This window comes from Tympanuchus pallidicinctus, unplaced genomic scaffold, assembly GCF_026119805.1.
Source record: "Tympanuchus pallidicinctus isolate F22 unplaced genomic scaffold, pur_lepc_1.0 scaffold3, whole genome shotgun sequence".
NCBI classification, from domain to species: Eukaryota; Metazoa; Chordata; class Aves; order Galliformes; family Phasianidae; genus Tympanuchus; species Tympanuchus pallidicinctus.
In genome coordinates this window covers 9,540,372-9,558,317 of record NW_026294747.1, presented here as the reverse complement: position 1 = coordinate 9,558,317, position 17,946 = coordinate 9,540,372, and the positions used below count along the sequence as shown (strand labels likewise).

Here is a 17,946-nt window from a genome sequence, read left to right as displayed (position 1 = left end):
ATCTGAAACACAGATGCACGCACACAAAAATTAAGACTGGAGGAAGAGCCAGAATCCAAGCAGCAATTACACCAGCATTAAAGATGGATAGAGAGGAAGGTTGAGATTTTTGATTGCCTTTAAATACCGCCTCGTTTTCAATCTCAGAACCAGGCTGCACTGTGATCAGCCATTAGCCCTGATTTAAAAAAAAAAGAAAAAAAGATCCCAGATTTCAACATTCGCAGCATGAACTCAAAATATCGCTTTGATCTGAGCTAAGGAGGCAAATGGAAGCTAATTCGGAGGCTGAAGCCAGCTGTGTGTGTGTGGGATGGGCAGAGGAGTCACCCAGAGCCGCATCCCCAGCACTGGCTCTGAGACAGAGGCGTAAATGTCACACGGAACGGCAGTGGTCACTAAACTGATTAAGCAGTGGTTATCTTTAGCAGTAAAAAGGCTATCTGCTAATACTAAGTGATTAGAGTCTAAAATGCCATTTACTCTGCTCTGATTCCTTGAATGAATATTTATGCCAAGTGATGACTATAACACCATCAAAAGGTTCTCCTGCTCTGTTCTTTAGAGTGGAAGTGATTATTCAACAGCAGGTCTGCGCTCCAGCACTTGTTTCTATTAAGCAAATTTGCAGCATTCAGGCAAAAAATCCTGATTGCATCGTCCTCCTGGGAGTTTTATTTTTAAAGAACTGGCACTCCCAGCACTCCCAAGGGCACGTGCTGCTGCAGGTGGGCCGTGTCCACAGCCCAAGGACAGGAGAGGGTGACAGGGATGCTGCATGATTTCTCCATTGTATTTTGTGTGAGCCAGGATTTAACTGAACCTTTCAGGATAGGAATCCCTTCCTGGGCAATGGTGCTCTGTGCTTTGCTCTCACGTCCCCAGCCCCAACTTCCTCATCACCACATCACCATGCTGCCAGTGCCATAGGAGCCAGTGAGACTTGATATTAGTAGAGTTGTTTCAACTCACCCATCCCAGTCACCACTCCATCAGCCATTCTTTTCTCTTGCACTGTCTTCTGCTCCTCTCCCCACTCCTGGTTGCTGGTTGGCTTAACCTGTTAGATTGCTGCATATCAAGAAAAAAAACAACAAACCACTTCTATCACTATTCTGCAGCGCACCCTCATCCCAACCTGCTTCCTTCTTATCATCCTTCCATCATCAGTTAATCATAAAAAAAATATTTTTGCCTTATAGCAAAGGAAAAATATTCAGTATTCTTAACCTCAGGCCAATGAAACCTGGGCCTAGAGGAGCTTTTGACCAGCAAGGTGTCGATTCCCTAAGTTTGATCTTAAAGCTCAGGCACTATGCTGTTGATGAAATGAATGTTTCAGTGACACATAAAATCTTTAAGGTTGGAAAGACCACTAAGATCATCCAGCTCAACCAGTCCATGCCTGTGACCACTCCATATCACATTCCCCATGTGACATCCACCCTTTTTTGACCTTTGTCAACAAAAAAGCTAACAGTTACGAGTTGAAAAAGGTCTAAATGCTTACCTTCAAAGAAGTACCTACAGTTTTACATGTAAGTATCACAGAATCATTAAGGATAAAGACCACGAAGATCATCCAGTTCAACCCCAACCCACCCCCACCATACTCACATCCTTAAGTGCCTCATCTCCACGTTTCTTGAACACCTCCATGGACAGTGACTCCACCACGTCCCTGTGCAGCCTGTTCACGTGTGGGACCCCCCTGCTTTATTTACTCAGGTCCCAGGAATATCTGTACATGTGTTTAAAACCTGCATGTCATCAAGCCTAGGAAATACGGCCTTTCACCACATGAACAAACCACAGCTAAGATGACCAGGAAACATTCATAATTTTTAATTCACACCAGTAATAAAATTGCATTACATTTTTCATAAAATAAATGTTCCAGTTTATATACAGAAAACAGACTGTACAGAGCCCTCCCCCAGACCCCGGAAACTCACAAACATACAGGCAATGCAGTGCTCAGCTAAGCAGGCACAACTGTACATCTAAAATTGTAACTGCTTTGTGTTGGGGGTGGGGGGAAAGTACTACAATGTATATAGTCCTCTCTGGACCAGAATTAAAAAAATATTGCAGGCAAGCTGACAGACGGCTGGCTGCTGGCGCGGCCCGGCGCCCATCCACAGTGCTCCAGCGAAGCAGGGATCGCTATTGAACCTGGGACTCGAAGCTCCCGTTCAGCTGCCCTTCCTCATAGTCCATCTGACACAAGATCATGTTGTTCTTCAGGAAAAACTTGTCTCCCACACAGAACCTGGAAGACAGACAGAATTAACCGGTTTCGGTTTTGGCACCGTGATTTTATTACTGAAGGAAAGGACACGCTGCTTGGAGCGGAGGGCAACCAGGGCAGGCTGGGGCTGAGGCAGCTGAGCGGGACATCCCTGCAGATGGAGCTCCAGGTGATGTTACAGAGCCTGTTTGAGGCCTGTGTTGGTCCCGTGCTTCCCCAGCTCCCCTCAGTAAGGCATTATTTGCACTCATTTCCAGGCAAGGACTGGCTATTAAGTCCTTCCTCACCCCCTTGTGTACAGTGCTGAACAACAAATAGAAATTTCCTGATGGCTGGGCTCCTAACCTTTATCTTCATTGAGCGAAGGGCACCGCTCTCCATATACCATGTAAATTGTTCTGTTTGTATTGAAGTTGACAGAGAGGCTTGTGATATTTAACAATTTTATTTGACCATTAAGGTCAAAAAAGTTCCACATATAATATCGGAGAGGTATAAATTGACAGCCTGTAGCTTTTTCACCCTGTCTGCTTGCTGAAGAGTTAGAAGCTCATCTTTTCTTCTTAAGATAACAAATAATGCCCTTAGAGCCTGGTTCAGGGGATGCTGTGTCCACCTTGCCAATGGGACGAGGACATTGCAGAGCCCACCACAGCCCCACGTGCTGGGTCCCAGCCCCATGGCTCGAGGGAGCACTGAGCCCGCACTTCTCTCTCTCTGTCTCTGCTTTACTAATTCTGATACTCAACTATTTTTTTTTCTGCATTAAAAAGCTAGAAATCAATCTCACTTTGAATTAACAGTGTTTAAGCTGAGAGCCGTACTGCGCACACAGTCCTGAAAGCCACATGCTCCACCAGCAGTTCAGTCCCTCGAAGAACAGACACAGCTGATTACATTCTGCTGCTCCTTGTTACTCTGAGCTTAACAGAAGCCTCCAAAGAGAAATGTAGAAGTGACTCTTGCCACCAGCCTCCCTGGCTGCCTCTCCTCAGACCTGGCTGCTGTGCTGAGGGGCTGGGGGTGTGCATGGCACTGCCAGGAACGGCCAGGGGTCCCTTGAGCCCTGATGTCCTGGGAGAGAGGCTGGTTACATAGGGAAGGGTGTGCCTCCTGGAACCTGCAAGCCCAGATTTGGAGAATGAGCCTAATGAAAACACGGCGTGCGCTGTATCAATATTAGATTTTGCTCGGATGCATTTAACGCTCTGTACACAGACACAGCCAAAGGAAGCTGGAAGAGAACTAGAGGACAGGAGCCTTCACCACCAAAACCTTTTGCAGCTGGAGAAGGAGGTGGGTGCCCCATCCCAAAGGCACTTGGGCACCCACGTCCGCAGCTCTGATTCCAGGTTGACCTAAAGTCATGGTTCTCACTTCAGCCTCCCGTGCTGCTGTTACAGGAACGCATCCACGCCACCTTTTGGGGCCAGAATCTAGAGGATAAGCCATAGAAGTCTGTAGGATGACATCTAAAAGAATGCAGCTCCCACTCCGGAAATGGAACCTCGGTCGCACTACGCCTTTGCAGGAGGGATGCGAGAGTAAAGAGGGGTTTAGCAACAAAACCTCACCCTCGGGGCTCCCTGTATCGCAGCCAGCAGGCACGGGAACGGCGGGCAGGAACGGCCCCGGAGCCGCTAGGGGTCAGTGCCGCCCGCCGCCACCGCGCCGGGAGCCGGGCACGGGCAGCAGCCGGCCGCACCGCCTCGGTGCTGTGCGGACAGGGCCGTAACGGAGCCCGCGTTGGTGCGTGCAATAACCGCGTCCTTACCGCTGGTTGCAGAGCTGACAGGCGAAGCAGTCCAAATGGTAAACATTATCTCTGGCCCTCATCACCATCTCAAAGGCAGGGATCAGCTTACTGCAGGCAGCGCAATTCCCGGTGGTACCAAAGAGCCTGCCAAAGAAGCACGATCATTAGAAGCCATTTTAATTAAATGGTGGAAGGACTAATTAAGTGTAATTAGCGGTATCAAATACTGTATTGCACCAATAAATAGAAGTCGCGGTCTCCATTTCGCTGACCAACCAGTGTGCAGGAGCTCGGGCTAAAGCTGCCTGCTGAGCGGGCTGCGATCATCCAGACGAAAACTTCATTTGGATTGCACGCCCAGGGCTAATTTGCTGTCTAATGGAGAAAAGCATTAAACACTCGCAGCACAATTTTGGGGCTCACAAAATTTCAGTCAAAAGCTCTCCTTGCCCCCACGGCTCTGCCAGCCCAGCAGGCAGCACCGCCATGCTGCTGCTGGGGAAGAACCTTGCTCACTCAATGCTGAAAGCACAGCAGCACGCTTTTCCTGGTGATGGGTACAGCACCAGTTTGCAAAGCTTCTGGAGGAGGGCGAGCCCTGCTCCCTGGTTGTGCATCCCTCCCGGGAGTGGCTCAGCGCCATACCAAGCCCTGACCGGAGTGCTTTGCTGTTCCACTTCAGCTCCCTGACCCTCGAGGACAGCCCCTTGGCACTGGAGGCTCTGCCATTTCCATCTTGCCTTTCACTATCTGTCTCTCCAGATGTCTGCTGCTGTTACAGCTCCCGCCGGGGACTCAGCCAAGACAGCAATGTTCTCCCCTTGGCCCCATCTCTGAGCCATCCTCGCCAACCCACAAACCACCGCCACACAGACCAGCCATGGCGCCAATCAACAGACCGACAGCACCAGGTCAGTGTGCATTTGGTCAGCTGCTTTGCTCTGGGGATGACAAATACCCTCAGAGTGAGGCAGAATGGCTACTGCACCCCGTTAGCCCTGTGTGTGCCACGCACTGCTGCCTGCAGACAGATGCAGGCTCCCAGCTCGTTTCGAGCCATTGGTTCTGGCCAATTCCACAACGCACAGACCAGGAAAATCTATAACCAATTTCTAAACATGCAATTTGCCAAGCTGATCAATATTAATTATTACTGGCCAGTAATTGTGAACTATAGCACTCAGCAGTGTTATAGAAACCTTCACATAACTCCCACCCGCACTGTGCTGTGCAACCAAAGCAAGCTTACTGCCAAACTAGAGAAAAAGCTGCCCTTGTTTGTCAGGTACCAGCGGCCTTTCATCCCACCAGGTGGAGGAAGCCTGAGAGTGTCTTGAATCACAGAATGGCTTAGGTTAGAGGAGACCTCCATCCATTTCTAACCCCCTGCCATGGACAGGGCTGCCTCCCACCAGCCCAGGACCCATCCAGCCTGGCCTGGAGCACCTCCACGGATGGGGCACCCACAGCTTCTCTGGGCAGCTGTGCCAGTGCCTCACTGCCCTCTGAGTAAAGAGCTCCTTCCTAACATCCAACTTAAATCTTTCTTCTTTAGTTTAAAGCCATTCCCCTTTGTCCTACCACCCTCAGACTGTGTAAAAAGTTGATTCACTTATAAACTCCTTGAAGCAGCAGCATGTTCTCCCCAAAACTTAAGCAATGCAAACCAAAAGGAAGCACTGGCACTACTTGCATGGACCCAGGAGTTGGACTCAGTGATCCTTATGGGTCCCTTCCAACTTGGGATCTTCTATGATACCATGCTGCAGGATGGAAAAGTTGCAATGGGAGAACTCCATACTCTTCCCCTGAGACTCCATCAAATGACGACTGAAGGAGACAGGAAAGCCTCAACTCTGCACTTCCAACAGCTGCCTTGCCCTGCCAAACTCAAGCCATGCAACCTGCTGTGGGAGCACTTTACTTCCCACGGGCCAGCACTGCAGCAGCAGGCTGGGAAACGCTGCACAGAGACGCACCCGGCTCTGCACCCTGCAGTGCTCGGCCCCCATCCAGCACCATCCACAAATCAGACTCAGCGCAGCCCCCTGCCCCCTCCCCTGCCCGAGTGCCTCCCTTCAGCATGGCGAGACCTGATGGCTTTGTGGGGTTTTGTCACTGTCACAAAACCAGGCGTGCGTTTTTGGAGCGCCCAAGTCACAGCAAACTCAAAAAAAAATGAGCCCGATCCATTAGGCTGGGAGACTGGGAGGTTAATCCTAGATTTGCTCTGTGCCCGGCGCTGCTACGCGCACAAGTGTAAAATATCCATTATTCATTAGCATCACCGTTGTGTGGAGCTCAATCTAGATTAAACAAAATAAAGGGGCCCCAGACAGCACCATTTGCATTGTTAAGCAGGCGCTTTTCTTCAGCCTTCAAATAGGAGACTTTTCTAAATGGAAATGATGGGGAAATTTGGACAGATGTTCACTTAACTATTTAAACAGTTAGCTTAAGAAACATGAAAAATGTATTTGGCATCGTGTTCACCTGTCTCCTTTCAGGGGGCTGGGGGTGCACCGATTGTTAAACAGCTCTGGCTGTTTGCATAAGATCTACAGCTTATGTTCAGTCCGGCTGAAACCGCGTCGCCTCCCATGTCTACACAGCTCTGATGCACAGCCGGCCCATGTGCTGATCTTTCCCTTTTCTAGCAAGTTTCACAGCCCTCCGTCCCTGCCCTTCCCAATCAGAGAGCATTTCGCACTTATTCCAGCACACCCTGATTTGAATCTGCTTCCCAGAGAGCCGTTTAGAGCCCTGTGTATTCAGCACGCTTCTAAAAATATGCTGCGGTTTGTAGCTCAATGAGCAAGAAACAAACTTTTTTTTTTTAATCTGCTTGAAGAAAAGCAAAATGAACACGGACTTTTGCCTTTTTTTTTTTTTTTTCTTCCTTGTGACAAACCTGCCACCTCTGACCCTCCTTACCCAGCACCAACTGGAGCAGAAATCCAAGGTGGGGAAAGCTGAGCGTTGCTGGACGAGGGAGTGGATGAAAGCCCTCCACCACGAGCCCCATCTGTGGGTAAATTCCAAACAACCCCACACGAACAAACTGATCTGCAGCCTGTCCCCCAGGCACCTTCCCAACAGATGCGATGCTTTCTCACACACTCACACGCACAAAGTTCAAGCGCTTTAGAAAAAATCTGTCAGGAGATGCTCAGCATCTACTTACCAGCTTGGTGCCAATGGCTTAAAAGAAGCTGGAAATACAGAAAGGTTTCACTCTGGAGCTGTTTTGCTGCTTCTGAAAACACTTTTTTTTTTTTTTAAATCTCCCTTTTTGAAGTTAAAAGGCAACGATTTTAAAGCACAGATTTATTTATTCCCCTTTATGTAACAAGAAGACCTAGCCAGCTTGTAAATAAGCACAGACTATGCAGATTTAAAATTTAACACAATTAAACTTTTACCCTGTGGTAGTAATTATGTTTAATGGCTCTTAGCCTGAACTTAACCACGTCTATTGTTGTCAGCCAGTCTAAAAGCAGGAGTTTGTCCAAGGACAATTTTCTGTAGTTTATAGGCACACTAAAAACCTCGCTATGCACTGTTCTCATTGGCCGCTGATGTCAGTGTGCACAGTAAAAATTAAAGCTAATTGGCATACAGGAGCAGCAGTGAATGCAAATGAATTAATGGGAAACGAGGGGAGCACTCCTGGAAGCAGCATGCAACGATTGAAGGGTGCTTTTTAGGTAAAGTTTTGTTTGTGCTCAAGAGTAGCCTTCTGCACAAAGACTTCACCAGCTCTGAGAATACACCTGAACTAGATTCCAAGCATACTAAAGTCATTGGCACCCTGCAGGTTTGGGGAGGAGAACAGAATGGCAAGGAGTCCATATTGCAGGAAAATGGAAGAATATGCCTTATAAGATGACTTGAAGTTTGGCATCTCGTTACAGACTTTCTTCCTTCTCAAGCCAAATTGTGCCACTGAGCCGAACTGAGAACTCCGTTAGCTATTTCTGTCAGCTCTAGAAACAGCAATCTGTGCTACAAGGAAGGAGTCCTTGCTCCTTATCTTCCCTCTGACCTGGTGGCTGCTACATGGTCCATCAAGAAAGAGGAAAAACATTTTCCCTCAGTGCAGAGAGAAAATATTGGAGCTGCTGACTTCAATAAAGGAAAGAAAAAAAAGGAATGAGGACAGGCAAATGTAAAGAATGGATGGTACACAATGGATGGATTGGGGGGTTCCATTTTTTTTACTTAAAGCACACAAGTTCAAGATTAAACTGCTGAGTTGAGACTGAGAATTCCCCCAAAACAATAGGCTTTGTCAACAAAAAAGCTAACGATTATGAATTGAAAAAGGTCTAAACACTAATCTACAAAGAAGTACCTACATTTTTTACATTTAAGTATCATAGAATTGTTAAGGTTGGAAAAGACCACTACGATCATCCATTCCAACCACCAACCCAAACCCACCATGCCCACTATCCATGTCCCTCAGGGCCACAGCTCCACATTTCTTGAACACCTCCAGGCACGGTGACTCTACCACCTCCCTGGGCAGCTGTGCCAATGCCTCACCACTTTTTTGGAGAACAAATTTTTCCTAATGTCCAGCCTGAACATCCCTTGGTGCAACTTGACATCATTCCTTCTTTTCCTATCACTGTTACCTAAGAAAAAGGCTGACCAAATCTCAGTGCTAGAAAAAGTGGATTTCCGACCTTACAATTTGAAACAGACCAACAAATAGCCATTAGCAGCTTGCAATTAATATTTCTCCTGTCTGAGGATACTGAAAATATGCTGAGCCAGAAGCCTGATATGACCAGAGTACTGAACACACCAGTTATTGCAGGGAAGCCTGAACATCACTTGACAAGATAAAAAAGATGAACCTTAAAAGCAGCTTCAAACGTGAGGATTCTGACTTCCCTGTAATCAGAATTTGTGTAACACTCAGCAAAAGGCCTCACAATGGGCACTTCAACACAGTATGTACACATAAGCTGGGGCACCCTCCTCTCCAGGACATTGCTGTCGGCGCCGCAGTGGGAGGTCATGGCAGAGGGGGCAGAGGAGGTGCATTTTGATTCTAATGAAGCTGGTCAAGCTGTCCTCCTGTGATGCCTTCAAGTTCAGCCTCAAGGAACTTCCATCTTATATGCCCAAGGGTTTGTCATTCATGGGCATCGTAACGGGAGGACCTGTACCACCCAGTATCTCAGCCCTCTGGCTGTGTGACTGCACTAGTTCTGAGATCACTGGGCATAAACTTCAAGGTTGCTCAAGGGCGTATGTTTCCAGCTGAAGAATACAGATGGATGTTCACTTATTTTTCCTCCTTTTGTCTCTTCCTCTGTATTCTCATAACAATACTAATTGGGACAGCTAACAGGTAGAAGTCCTTGTCTTCTTCCCCTATCCACCCTCCTGTGTTAGAACTGATACCCTCACCCTAAAATCCATCTTGGCTGCCCCTATACTGCTGAACACCTGGGGTACAGCATCCTCGTAGGGGAGTTTGAAAGCAGCAGTCAGCAAACTGCAGGTTTCAAAGCCCAAGAGGCACATCAGCATTCCATAGCTGGGAAGTAATATTCCCCATAAGCTTTTCACCTTCCGGAGAGGTTGTGGAGGGGGAAAGAAAAAAAAAAAGCAGGTAAACAAACCAAACATTTCTTGTTTATCTTGAAAAGCATGGGCTAGGAGAAACTCCTGGACCAGCTACCACGGGAAAAAAAATAAAAATCTGTGCTTTAACATCACAAAGCAGAGCAATGCTGCCAAGACACATCGTATTTTGAGCCTAATTAATTCTCCTTAATCTGTACAGACACCGGGCGCACAAGTGAGGGTGCCCTATGTAGCATGCAAGTCACTCCCTGTTGTGATGCAAGAGCAGAACTTCAATTCAGCAGCACTGTGGGCTCTGAGCAGACAGCACACAATCACCACGCTGCACTGAAACCTCCCAGAGTGGAGCTGGGGAGTGCAGAATTGCACCAGGAGCAGCTATCAGAGATGCGTTGGAGCCCCTGAGCTGCACGTGACGCCGTGTCCCAGAGCAGCCTCCTCGACAGCATTTGCTTATCAGAAATAATTAGAGGTAGGAATGCTGGAGCCGTGATTATGAAACAAATGGTAAATCTATTTGCTCAGATGAAATGTATCGAAAGCTCCATCTCGGCACAGCTGGAGACTGAGGTGATACCGCAAGGATAACAGCTCGAGATCCAATTTCATCTTTCATGATTAAAAAATGAGCAAGAAAGTGTTTTATGAAATGTGAAGGTTAACAAATGTTCCTTCGCAAGCAATGACGACAGTTTATCTTTTGAAACAAATGATCAGGCCATAGTCTGCTAGCGACTCCTGAAGTACAGCAGGCAGGCTTCTCCCAGAAGCCTGCATGCCCTCACTGCTCAGACATGTGCCCAGGCATTCCTGTGTGTGAGTGCCTACACCTTGGTGCCCCTGCGCTGAAGGAAGGGGTGTGCTGCCCTGCACTGGGGGGTCATGGCATGGGCAGGAGCCAGCCTGCTGCAGGTATGTAAGCCAAGCCCCAGCACAGGGTGGGGAACGCATGTTCTGTGCATAGCAAAGCTCGTGATCCTGAACTGCATGCTAAGCTGAGGGGCAAAAGCAAAGACACCGGTCTACAAAGAGACTGAGAAGCACCAATGTTCTCCTGGCCATTACACAACAGCACTCCTTTTGGACTTCAGATAAGAAAGATGCAGCCGTTTACATTTATGGGCTCCAAATCAATCCAACCACTTATTTTTCATGTGACGGTCAACATACTAATCAGCAGCATAATGTGACACTACTATTATTCAAAGAGATGGAGAGGAAGTCAGTTCCTTTGGCTGTCCTCCAAAGTACTTGCTTCTTGGTATGAGTGCAGTGTGAAGTACAAAGCCTTATTTTTAGCAATGAGTTCTGCTAACATTTGACGAGTAGAACAAATATCTTGCGTTGTTTAGTGAGGTGAAAAAGATGTGGGTTGAGGCTTTAAAACTATTAAAGGGAAGAAATTAAATATGATGGAAGTGGGTAATTCTCCAAGAAGAAAAATTCAAATTACCAGCAGTGAACTGACAGTAAAGAGGATGGTGACAGCAACTTTAGTTCCTTCTATTAATAGAACTAATAGTTAAATTGAGAGAGAAAGAAACACTATGTGTGGAAGACAACAGGAGATGCTTTAAGTTAAAAAATTGTTTTATACTTCCATAAAATGTGGGACTATATGGCATTGACCCTTGTTGCTAAATGTGTTCCACAGAAGCAGGACAGAACCTAGTGGTGTAGGAGAAACCTCCATAGTGAGCACTCTTGAGTTTGCTCATTAGCAAGAACACAAACCATCACAGCTGTAAAGCTGGCCAAACCACTGAATGCAAGCCAATTACTGTGTTGTGGAACTGATGCTCTTTCTTCCGACCCAACTCTCGGTTAAATTTCCTAGGTTATAACAATTACAATGCATCTCCCAGCAGCAACAGCAAAAGTAAAATACTTCTAGCAGTCAGAAGTGCTCTAACAGATTGCATTCCCATAGGGGAAAAATATTTAGAGCAGGACGTGGGATGCTTCTTGGGGTCTGCACTCCTGGCTTCTTTCCTACTTTGAACACAGAATTCTTGTGTGTCCCACGAAGTCATGCTATCCATGGCCCAGAGAGAAGATCAAGGATTAAATTTTTCTTCTTCCAAGCAGTATTCTCAGGATAAACCAAGAAAAGAAAGAGATGCCCCACAACTGTGATGGAGCAGTGATAAAAAAGTTCTTCTAAGTTTAACAGCATCAATAGTGCTCTATTTTGGCACTCTAATGTGTCTGATTTGATGATACATATTATTTTTGTTATGAAACTAGAGCAAACCAAAATCAATATGGTGCTCGTTAAATGGATGAGACACAAGAGTAGCTTGTGAGTCTTGGAAAGCAAATGTAGATGGAATCACCACCCAGCTGAAGAACTTCTAGAAGTATTCGTAGAGCAACACTGAGTATCTATCTTTCAGGTCAGATTAAAAAAAATAATACACTGTTTATCAAGTGCACTTACAACAAAGTCTGGAGAAGTGATAAATAATGAAGAGGAGGATGACTGATGGAGTGACCAGGACTGCTTGGCAGGCTGGGTGCAAACAAGATGTGTGTTTTAATAAAGCCATCTATAAAGAAACACTCCAGACATGAATGCAGCCTGTATCTCGTGGAAGGAAAACTATTTCTAGAAGAAGCTCTTCTGAAAGACTTAGGGGGTCCCTGTGAACGCATTCCAACTGTGAGCAAAAGTCCTTGTGTGAGAAGGATGCTTTTGTACATTGCCTCAAAGAAAGGGAAGGCGGCAGCTCCCAAATGGTGGCTATTAGATGTCTGTCTTCTATTTGGTCAGTTTCTTGTTTTAGAGAGAGAAACTCGCATGTAAAACTTTTACTGAGAAAACATTTATGGAAGATTTTCAGGAATATGTGAAGGACCTGACTACCTAAGCACACTCTGCACACCGAAGGTTAGCCAGCAATGCACCTCCATTTCTGAAACCAGCGTGGCGGTTTCTGTTGTTCTGGCTGAGTTTGCTCAAGAAATGTTATCAGTCCTTTAGGAAAAAAACACAACACATTGGCTACAGATCAAGTACACTCTTCCAGATGAAAAAACAAAGCAAAGCTTGGAGTGTTTTGCAGTGCGACCCTCCTAAGAATGTTTGCATTAGGGCTGCTGCCTTATTAAAATTCATTTGTGTTTATCAGAAGTAGTTTGTAAAAAAAAAAAAAACAAACCATACACACCAGGCAAAAAAATGCCCTGTTGTTACATATTGCAGACACATACTGACAGGGCAGCTCCAACTTAAGAGTTGGTCTCTGCAGACTTCCTCACGAACAAGAAAATTTCTGAAGTTGATCTGTAATTTTGGAGTGTTTTGCTCTGTTTATTTAGCAAAGAGACAGGAGCCCCATGGGAGGAGCCTCACTGAAAACAAGCACCAGAAGCCTATCTAAAAGCCAGCGCTGAAAGCGAAAAAGAAAAGGTAAAAGCTTGGTCAGATCACAGAGTCATAGCATGTCGGCCATTGTGCAGGAGCATAGCATCACAGATACTCAAGAAGAATTAATGGCCTCCTCTTTACTTCCTCTGAAAGATCTTTTTGCTTTTGTTGGGGTAAAACAGTAGAGTTCAGATGTGCCCTCTTCCTAACCTCCCTGACTATGCAATACATGAACCGCAAACCAAAGGCCACGCTCAGCTAGGGCAGAACCTCCAGCCTCTCTGGGGCAGGGCCAATTGTGCACAAATGCACATTTTCACAGTAGGGGCTAGAAAGGCAAACAGCTGGCAGCAAACTGAGGCGCTTGGGAAGAGCCCACGCTACATGCCTCTATTTACCTCAGGTAATCTCTGCGGCAAAGGATGAGATTTGCTTTTGTGTAAAGGGTTGATCCAACCTCTCCAAGACGGCAGTCGCAGCAGGCGCACTTCAGGCAGTCTTCGTGCCAGTATTTATCCAGGGCCTTCAGCAGGTACCGGTCCTTGATCTTCCGGTTGCAGCCAGCACAGCCCTTCTGCTTCCCCTTGGGTTGTACGGATAACATCGGCACACCTGCAACACAACCAGACAGCGGGGTTACAAGACATTCAGACAGCTTGAGCAAGTTTCCTGCACTCGGGGCTGCGCTGGGAGCAGCAGTGCAATCTGTGAGCAAATTCTGCTGCAGCTCATGCTGCAAGAAGGTGGTGGTCAGAGGAACTTCATTTGCTGCCGCAGGGTAGGTAGGAACATGACACCTGCAGTTTTTCCCCAAGGGTAGGGCTGACACACAAAAAAAAGTTTTTTGTTTTTTGTTTTTTTTAGTTATTATTTATCAACATTTTGCAGCAGAACCAACCCGCTGCAATTCTAACATTTGTTTTTCCTTCATTAGCAGTGCCCTCGCATCGGTAACTGCCCATGATCAGAAGGGCCAAGCATGCGCATCCCTGCTCTGCCCCATCCGCCACCTTGCCTGGATATAGCTGCGAGGAAAGGAGAGGTGTGGGTGTAAAGCTGGGGCATGCCACTGGTTCTCCTCCTTTATAATCCCCACTGGAGACACAGGTTTAACCAACGCAAAGCAGATGAGACGTTGTGGCTGGGGTAGCAGCACCACTGGTTGTATGCCCTTACCTGAAGTTAGGCCAGTTCCTGTAGCAAGCTGGATGTCCCAGAAAGTAACAGCTTGATAATGGAATTATTAACAGTCCCTTGGCCCGAATGGAACAAGCCAGTGCTATTGCAGTAAGTGACATTTGCTGCTTTCCTTAAAAGCCAGGGTGACCCGGTGGTGGTGGCTAATGCGCAGCCCATGTAAAACCCACCGCTCGTACAGTAATAATTGCTTTGTCAGAGCCGCGAGCAGACGACAATAGCACTTAAGACACCTCCACGCCAACAGCGAGGCATCGATCTGGTTGTTATCAAAGTAGTCCCAGCAGCACGGAGACGGGTCAAGTAACATTGGAGAAGTCTCCAGACTTAAAGAGCCCTCCTGCTCGACGCTGCGGCACCGGCAAAGTCAACATCGGCAAATTTCTGATGTGAGTGGAAAATATGCAGTAATGAAGTGGAAACTTAAACCTGTTTTTGAGCAGCACACGTGCAACCCAGGACGACACAAATGGGGGTTTCAAAATGCTGGTTCTGGATAACTGGAACCATTGAGCCCTCCTGCCTCTCTGCCATTTCGGCTCCCTGCTCCTCCAAGCACTCCATTGTCTTACGAGAGGCTTCCTCCAAGAAGGGGAATGTACTACTTTGATTTTCTTCTAATAACTAGCAAAGGAACAGATATATATATTTTTAAACAGTACCTTAAGCAAGGAAAAAAGCAATGTATTTGGTCAGCTTTCAGCAGGGGGCTTTCTAATGAAAAAAGGTACCATTTCAGAGATCATATGATGTTCAAAGCTGCTATTCCCACTCAGATAATAACGAGCAAGGTCAGCCTCTGCTGGTCAGGTTCAGTGTTTTGAAATTACATCCTGGTCTGTGAGGTTCCCTCCGCCAGCCCAGCGCCGCAGAGCACACACACCGGGCCAAGCGGCGGCTGCAATTAGCTGGTGAGCTGACACAGCAGGCAAGGCGTGAAACAAAATTTCAAAAACTGCCAAACTCCATCAGCACGGGCTCCTCGCATGCCTGCCATGTCATTTCCAAGCAACAAGAGAGCAGCATCTCAGAAGCTTAACCCCTTTCGCAGTTGGAGGTGAGTGGAGAGAGGGCACGGCCAGCGCTGAACCCGTTTCCTCTGCCCGCCTCCTTCCAGCAAACCCCAAACAAGCCAGACTTTGCAGGCAGAAGCCACCACCTGCAGAGCTGCTCTTCCTTTCTGGAAATTTCCCCACTGCAAAACCACAGTGCTGCTTTGTTCCTCTGCGCAGATTTTTTCCACCAAGATCCCCCGTTCAGTGAGGTAACACTCTGGTGCCCTAACCAGAAAGAAGGGCTCACTCCAGCCACGTGCACCCAGAAGGCAAAGAGCAGCAGTGCAGAGCTAGGGAGACAGATAGGCACTCATCCACTGACACACACAGTGATGGAGAATGCTGGCTGGTCACTACATTCCAAAAAGACCATCAGTTGAACTCCATGGCGCTCATCTTCCATCTCCATCTTTCCTTAAGAGTGGTGGATGAAGCATTTCTATTCTTGGCTGCCTACGCTCCCTTCTTTGCCCTTTACAACTTAATAGACTTGCTGCTGGTTAATACAAAACAAAACCTGTTCTGAGTGCTCAGAGCTCCAATGCACATTAAAAAATTATAGACGCCACCTCTGGACATACTTAAATTTATGGCTGTGTCTAAAGAGGCAGTTATTGCAGTCAGTAATCTAAACTTTACCTCCGTTCACAGGCGGGTGAACCAGCTGTAATCAGCCCATATCTTCTCAGCTGGGGTCCTCCTGCAAAATTATTCTGCTGGCTTTGTAAGATGAGCGCCCACTAAGCACACCTCCAAGTTTTTCTAGCCTGTTTTACTGACATTTCTATTCAACACGGCAATCAGCTGCAACTCCTCTAAGGGCAATGCTCATAAAGCCTTGTTTCCAAGACTGCCCCGCAACTTTTTTTATAGATGGTGGACCTTCTAACAACAGTTACCTGCGATGGTCCTAAGGAGTACATCTCTGTAGTGCTCTGATCTGCATGAGAGTGACTGGTCCCTCTGAATGCATGAAAGCTCGCCACCTGATTTCTGTAATGCAACTCTAAAGGTTAATTGGTCTGGAAGAGCAATGTGGGACCGCTGGCTAACGATAGGCGCCTGGAGGCTTTGCAGCCTTGCTGTTCTTTCTGCAGGCAAGAGCAGGGCAGGTGACATCAGCAGGACTTCTCAGCCCACTCTGGTACCAAGGGGCTGCAGGAAGCACTGCCACCACCACCTCTGTGGGATGGGATGCAGAAAGGAGCACCCAGTGAGCAGAGCCCAGTCGTTCAGCTGCAGGAGGACCTCCCCCAGCTCCCCCAGGAGTCGGCCAAGTCCTCCATTTGCCATTTATGACAGCTAATTAGTTATTCTATTCCAAATCTTTGCTTTAAATAAAAGAACTAATTATACACAAAGGTCAGTCCCCCACCTCCTGTGAAGCACACATAATTGGCTTATTTCCCCAACACTGTGTGCAAGTTTCACACAATGCTTTCGGGCAGATGGCTTTAACTCTTTCCCTCGGCAAGTTTTCTCTCCTTTGTTCCAGTTTGGATTTTTGTTTGTTTGTTTGTTGTTTAAAGTTTCCTTCTCATTAACTACCTCTCCCATAAAAGCCTGCTCAAAAACAAAGCAGAGAACTAACAATTTACAGAACTTACAGAAGTGATCCTTACAGGGATGCAGCATGCCAGCACTAAGAGCAATTCTGGTTCCAAGACCGGTGTTTCAGGAGCTGGGCACTTAAGCCTGGGTTTCAGAGTTCCACTTGAGGGAAAAATGTTTATTTCTAGCACAACACCCTGTAAATGAGCTGACCTCCTTTTGCCTACTAACAAAAAAAAAAGAGCATTTGGCTGCAAAAGATGAAAAAGTAACTGAAGAGTAGGAGTAATCTTATTAACTCCTGTCTCATCGCAATAAAAAAGCTGCAGTCTTGTGTCTTTTATCAGAGGATCTGGTATCATTTAAAAGCTTTAGAGCCCTGCATCACCCATTTAAGTAAATGCAGACAGCCGCTGCCAAAAAGATGCAGTGAATTTTCATTCCCTTAAAAAGAAGCTCCCTTTGTGTTCCCAGTGTTGTATTACTCACCTTCTACGAATATCAGGCCCTGTGAAAGAAGGCAAACCATGCACTTCCTCTCAACTGAGCACGCTGTCCAGGATGCCTTCATTGAAGGATGATGGCCAGCAAGGTGAAGCTCATCATTTCATCAGTATATCCAATTAAAAGGTTACCTTTGGAACACTGAGTACTTGCAACTAACCACTCACGAACAAGCCTTCGACCATTCATCAAAATTATTCAGTGAATAACCACAGTCTTTTTTCATTTCCAGTTTCATAGTGCAATACACAGTAGGTGATTTCTACAGTGACTTTAGCAATTCATTTGCGGTATTCTTTCTTCTGCGTCATTACTGAATAAATTCCCCAAGCAAGGCAAAAAAAAAAACAACCAAAAACCAAACAGTTGGAGAGTGTGCTTAATAGGAGAAGCAACATTTTGATCAGTATTTTTGTTTTAACTATGCTATAATCCTCCTCCCAGTAGCATAGCAACTTTGGGGCTCTCCAGTTCTGAATGAGCCTCAGTGAAGCACACTGTAGACTCTCATTTCCCACAGCAGCTTTCCTCGAGGGCTTACCTCCTGCTCCAACCTCACTATAGGCAGACCCTGTTTTCATGTCCTTTGCTCAGCGATATCCATTCACATCACTGGAATCAGTACCAAAGCAGATCCCAGGCTCAGAGTTAGCATCTA

General features: G+C 46.7%; 1 protein-coding gene across 4 annotated transcripts in view; it reads right to left on the bottom strand.

The window, feature by feature from the left end:
- Window positions 1–1,829: 1,829 nt before the first annotated feature.
- The window catches only part of LMO1 (LIM domain only 1), a 47,571-nt gene continuing 31,454 nt past the window's right edge, over window positions 1,830–17,946 (bottom strand). For all 4 annotated transcript variants that reach the window (XM_052694819.1, XM_052694821.1, XM_052694820.1 and 1 more), the window contains exons 2-4: window positions 13,380–13,593; window positions 4,026–4,151; window positions 1,830–2,272 (exon numbers count right to left, since the gene is read on the bottom strand). In XM_052694819.1, the coding sequence (XP_052550779.1) occupies window positions 2,167–2,272; window positions 4,026–4,151; window positions 13,380–13,593 (446 nt within the window). In that variant the 3' untranslated portion in view covers window positions 1,830–2,166. The remainder of the gene's footprint in view (window positions 2,273–4,025; window positions 4,152–13,379; window positions 13,594–17,946) is intronic.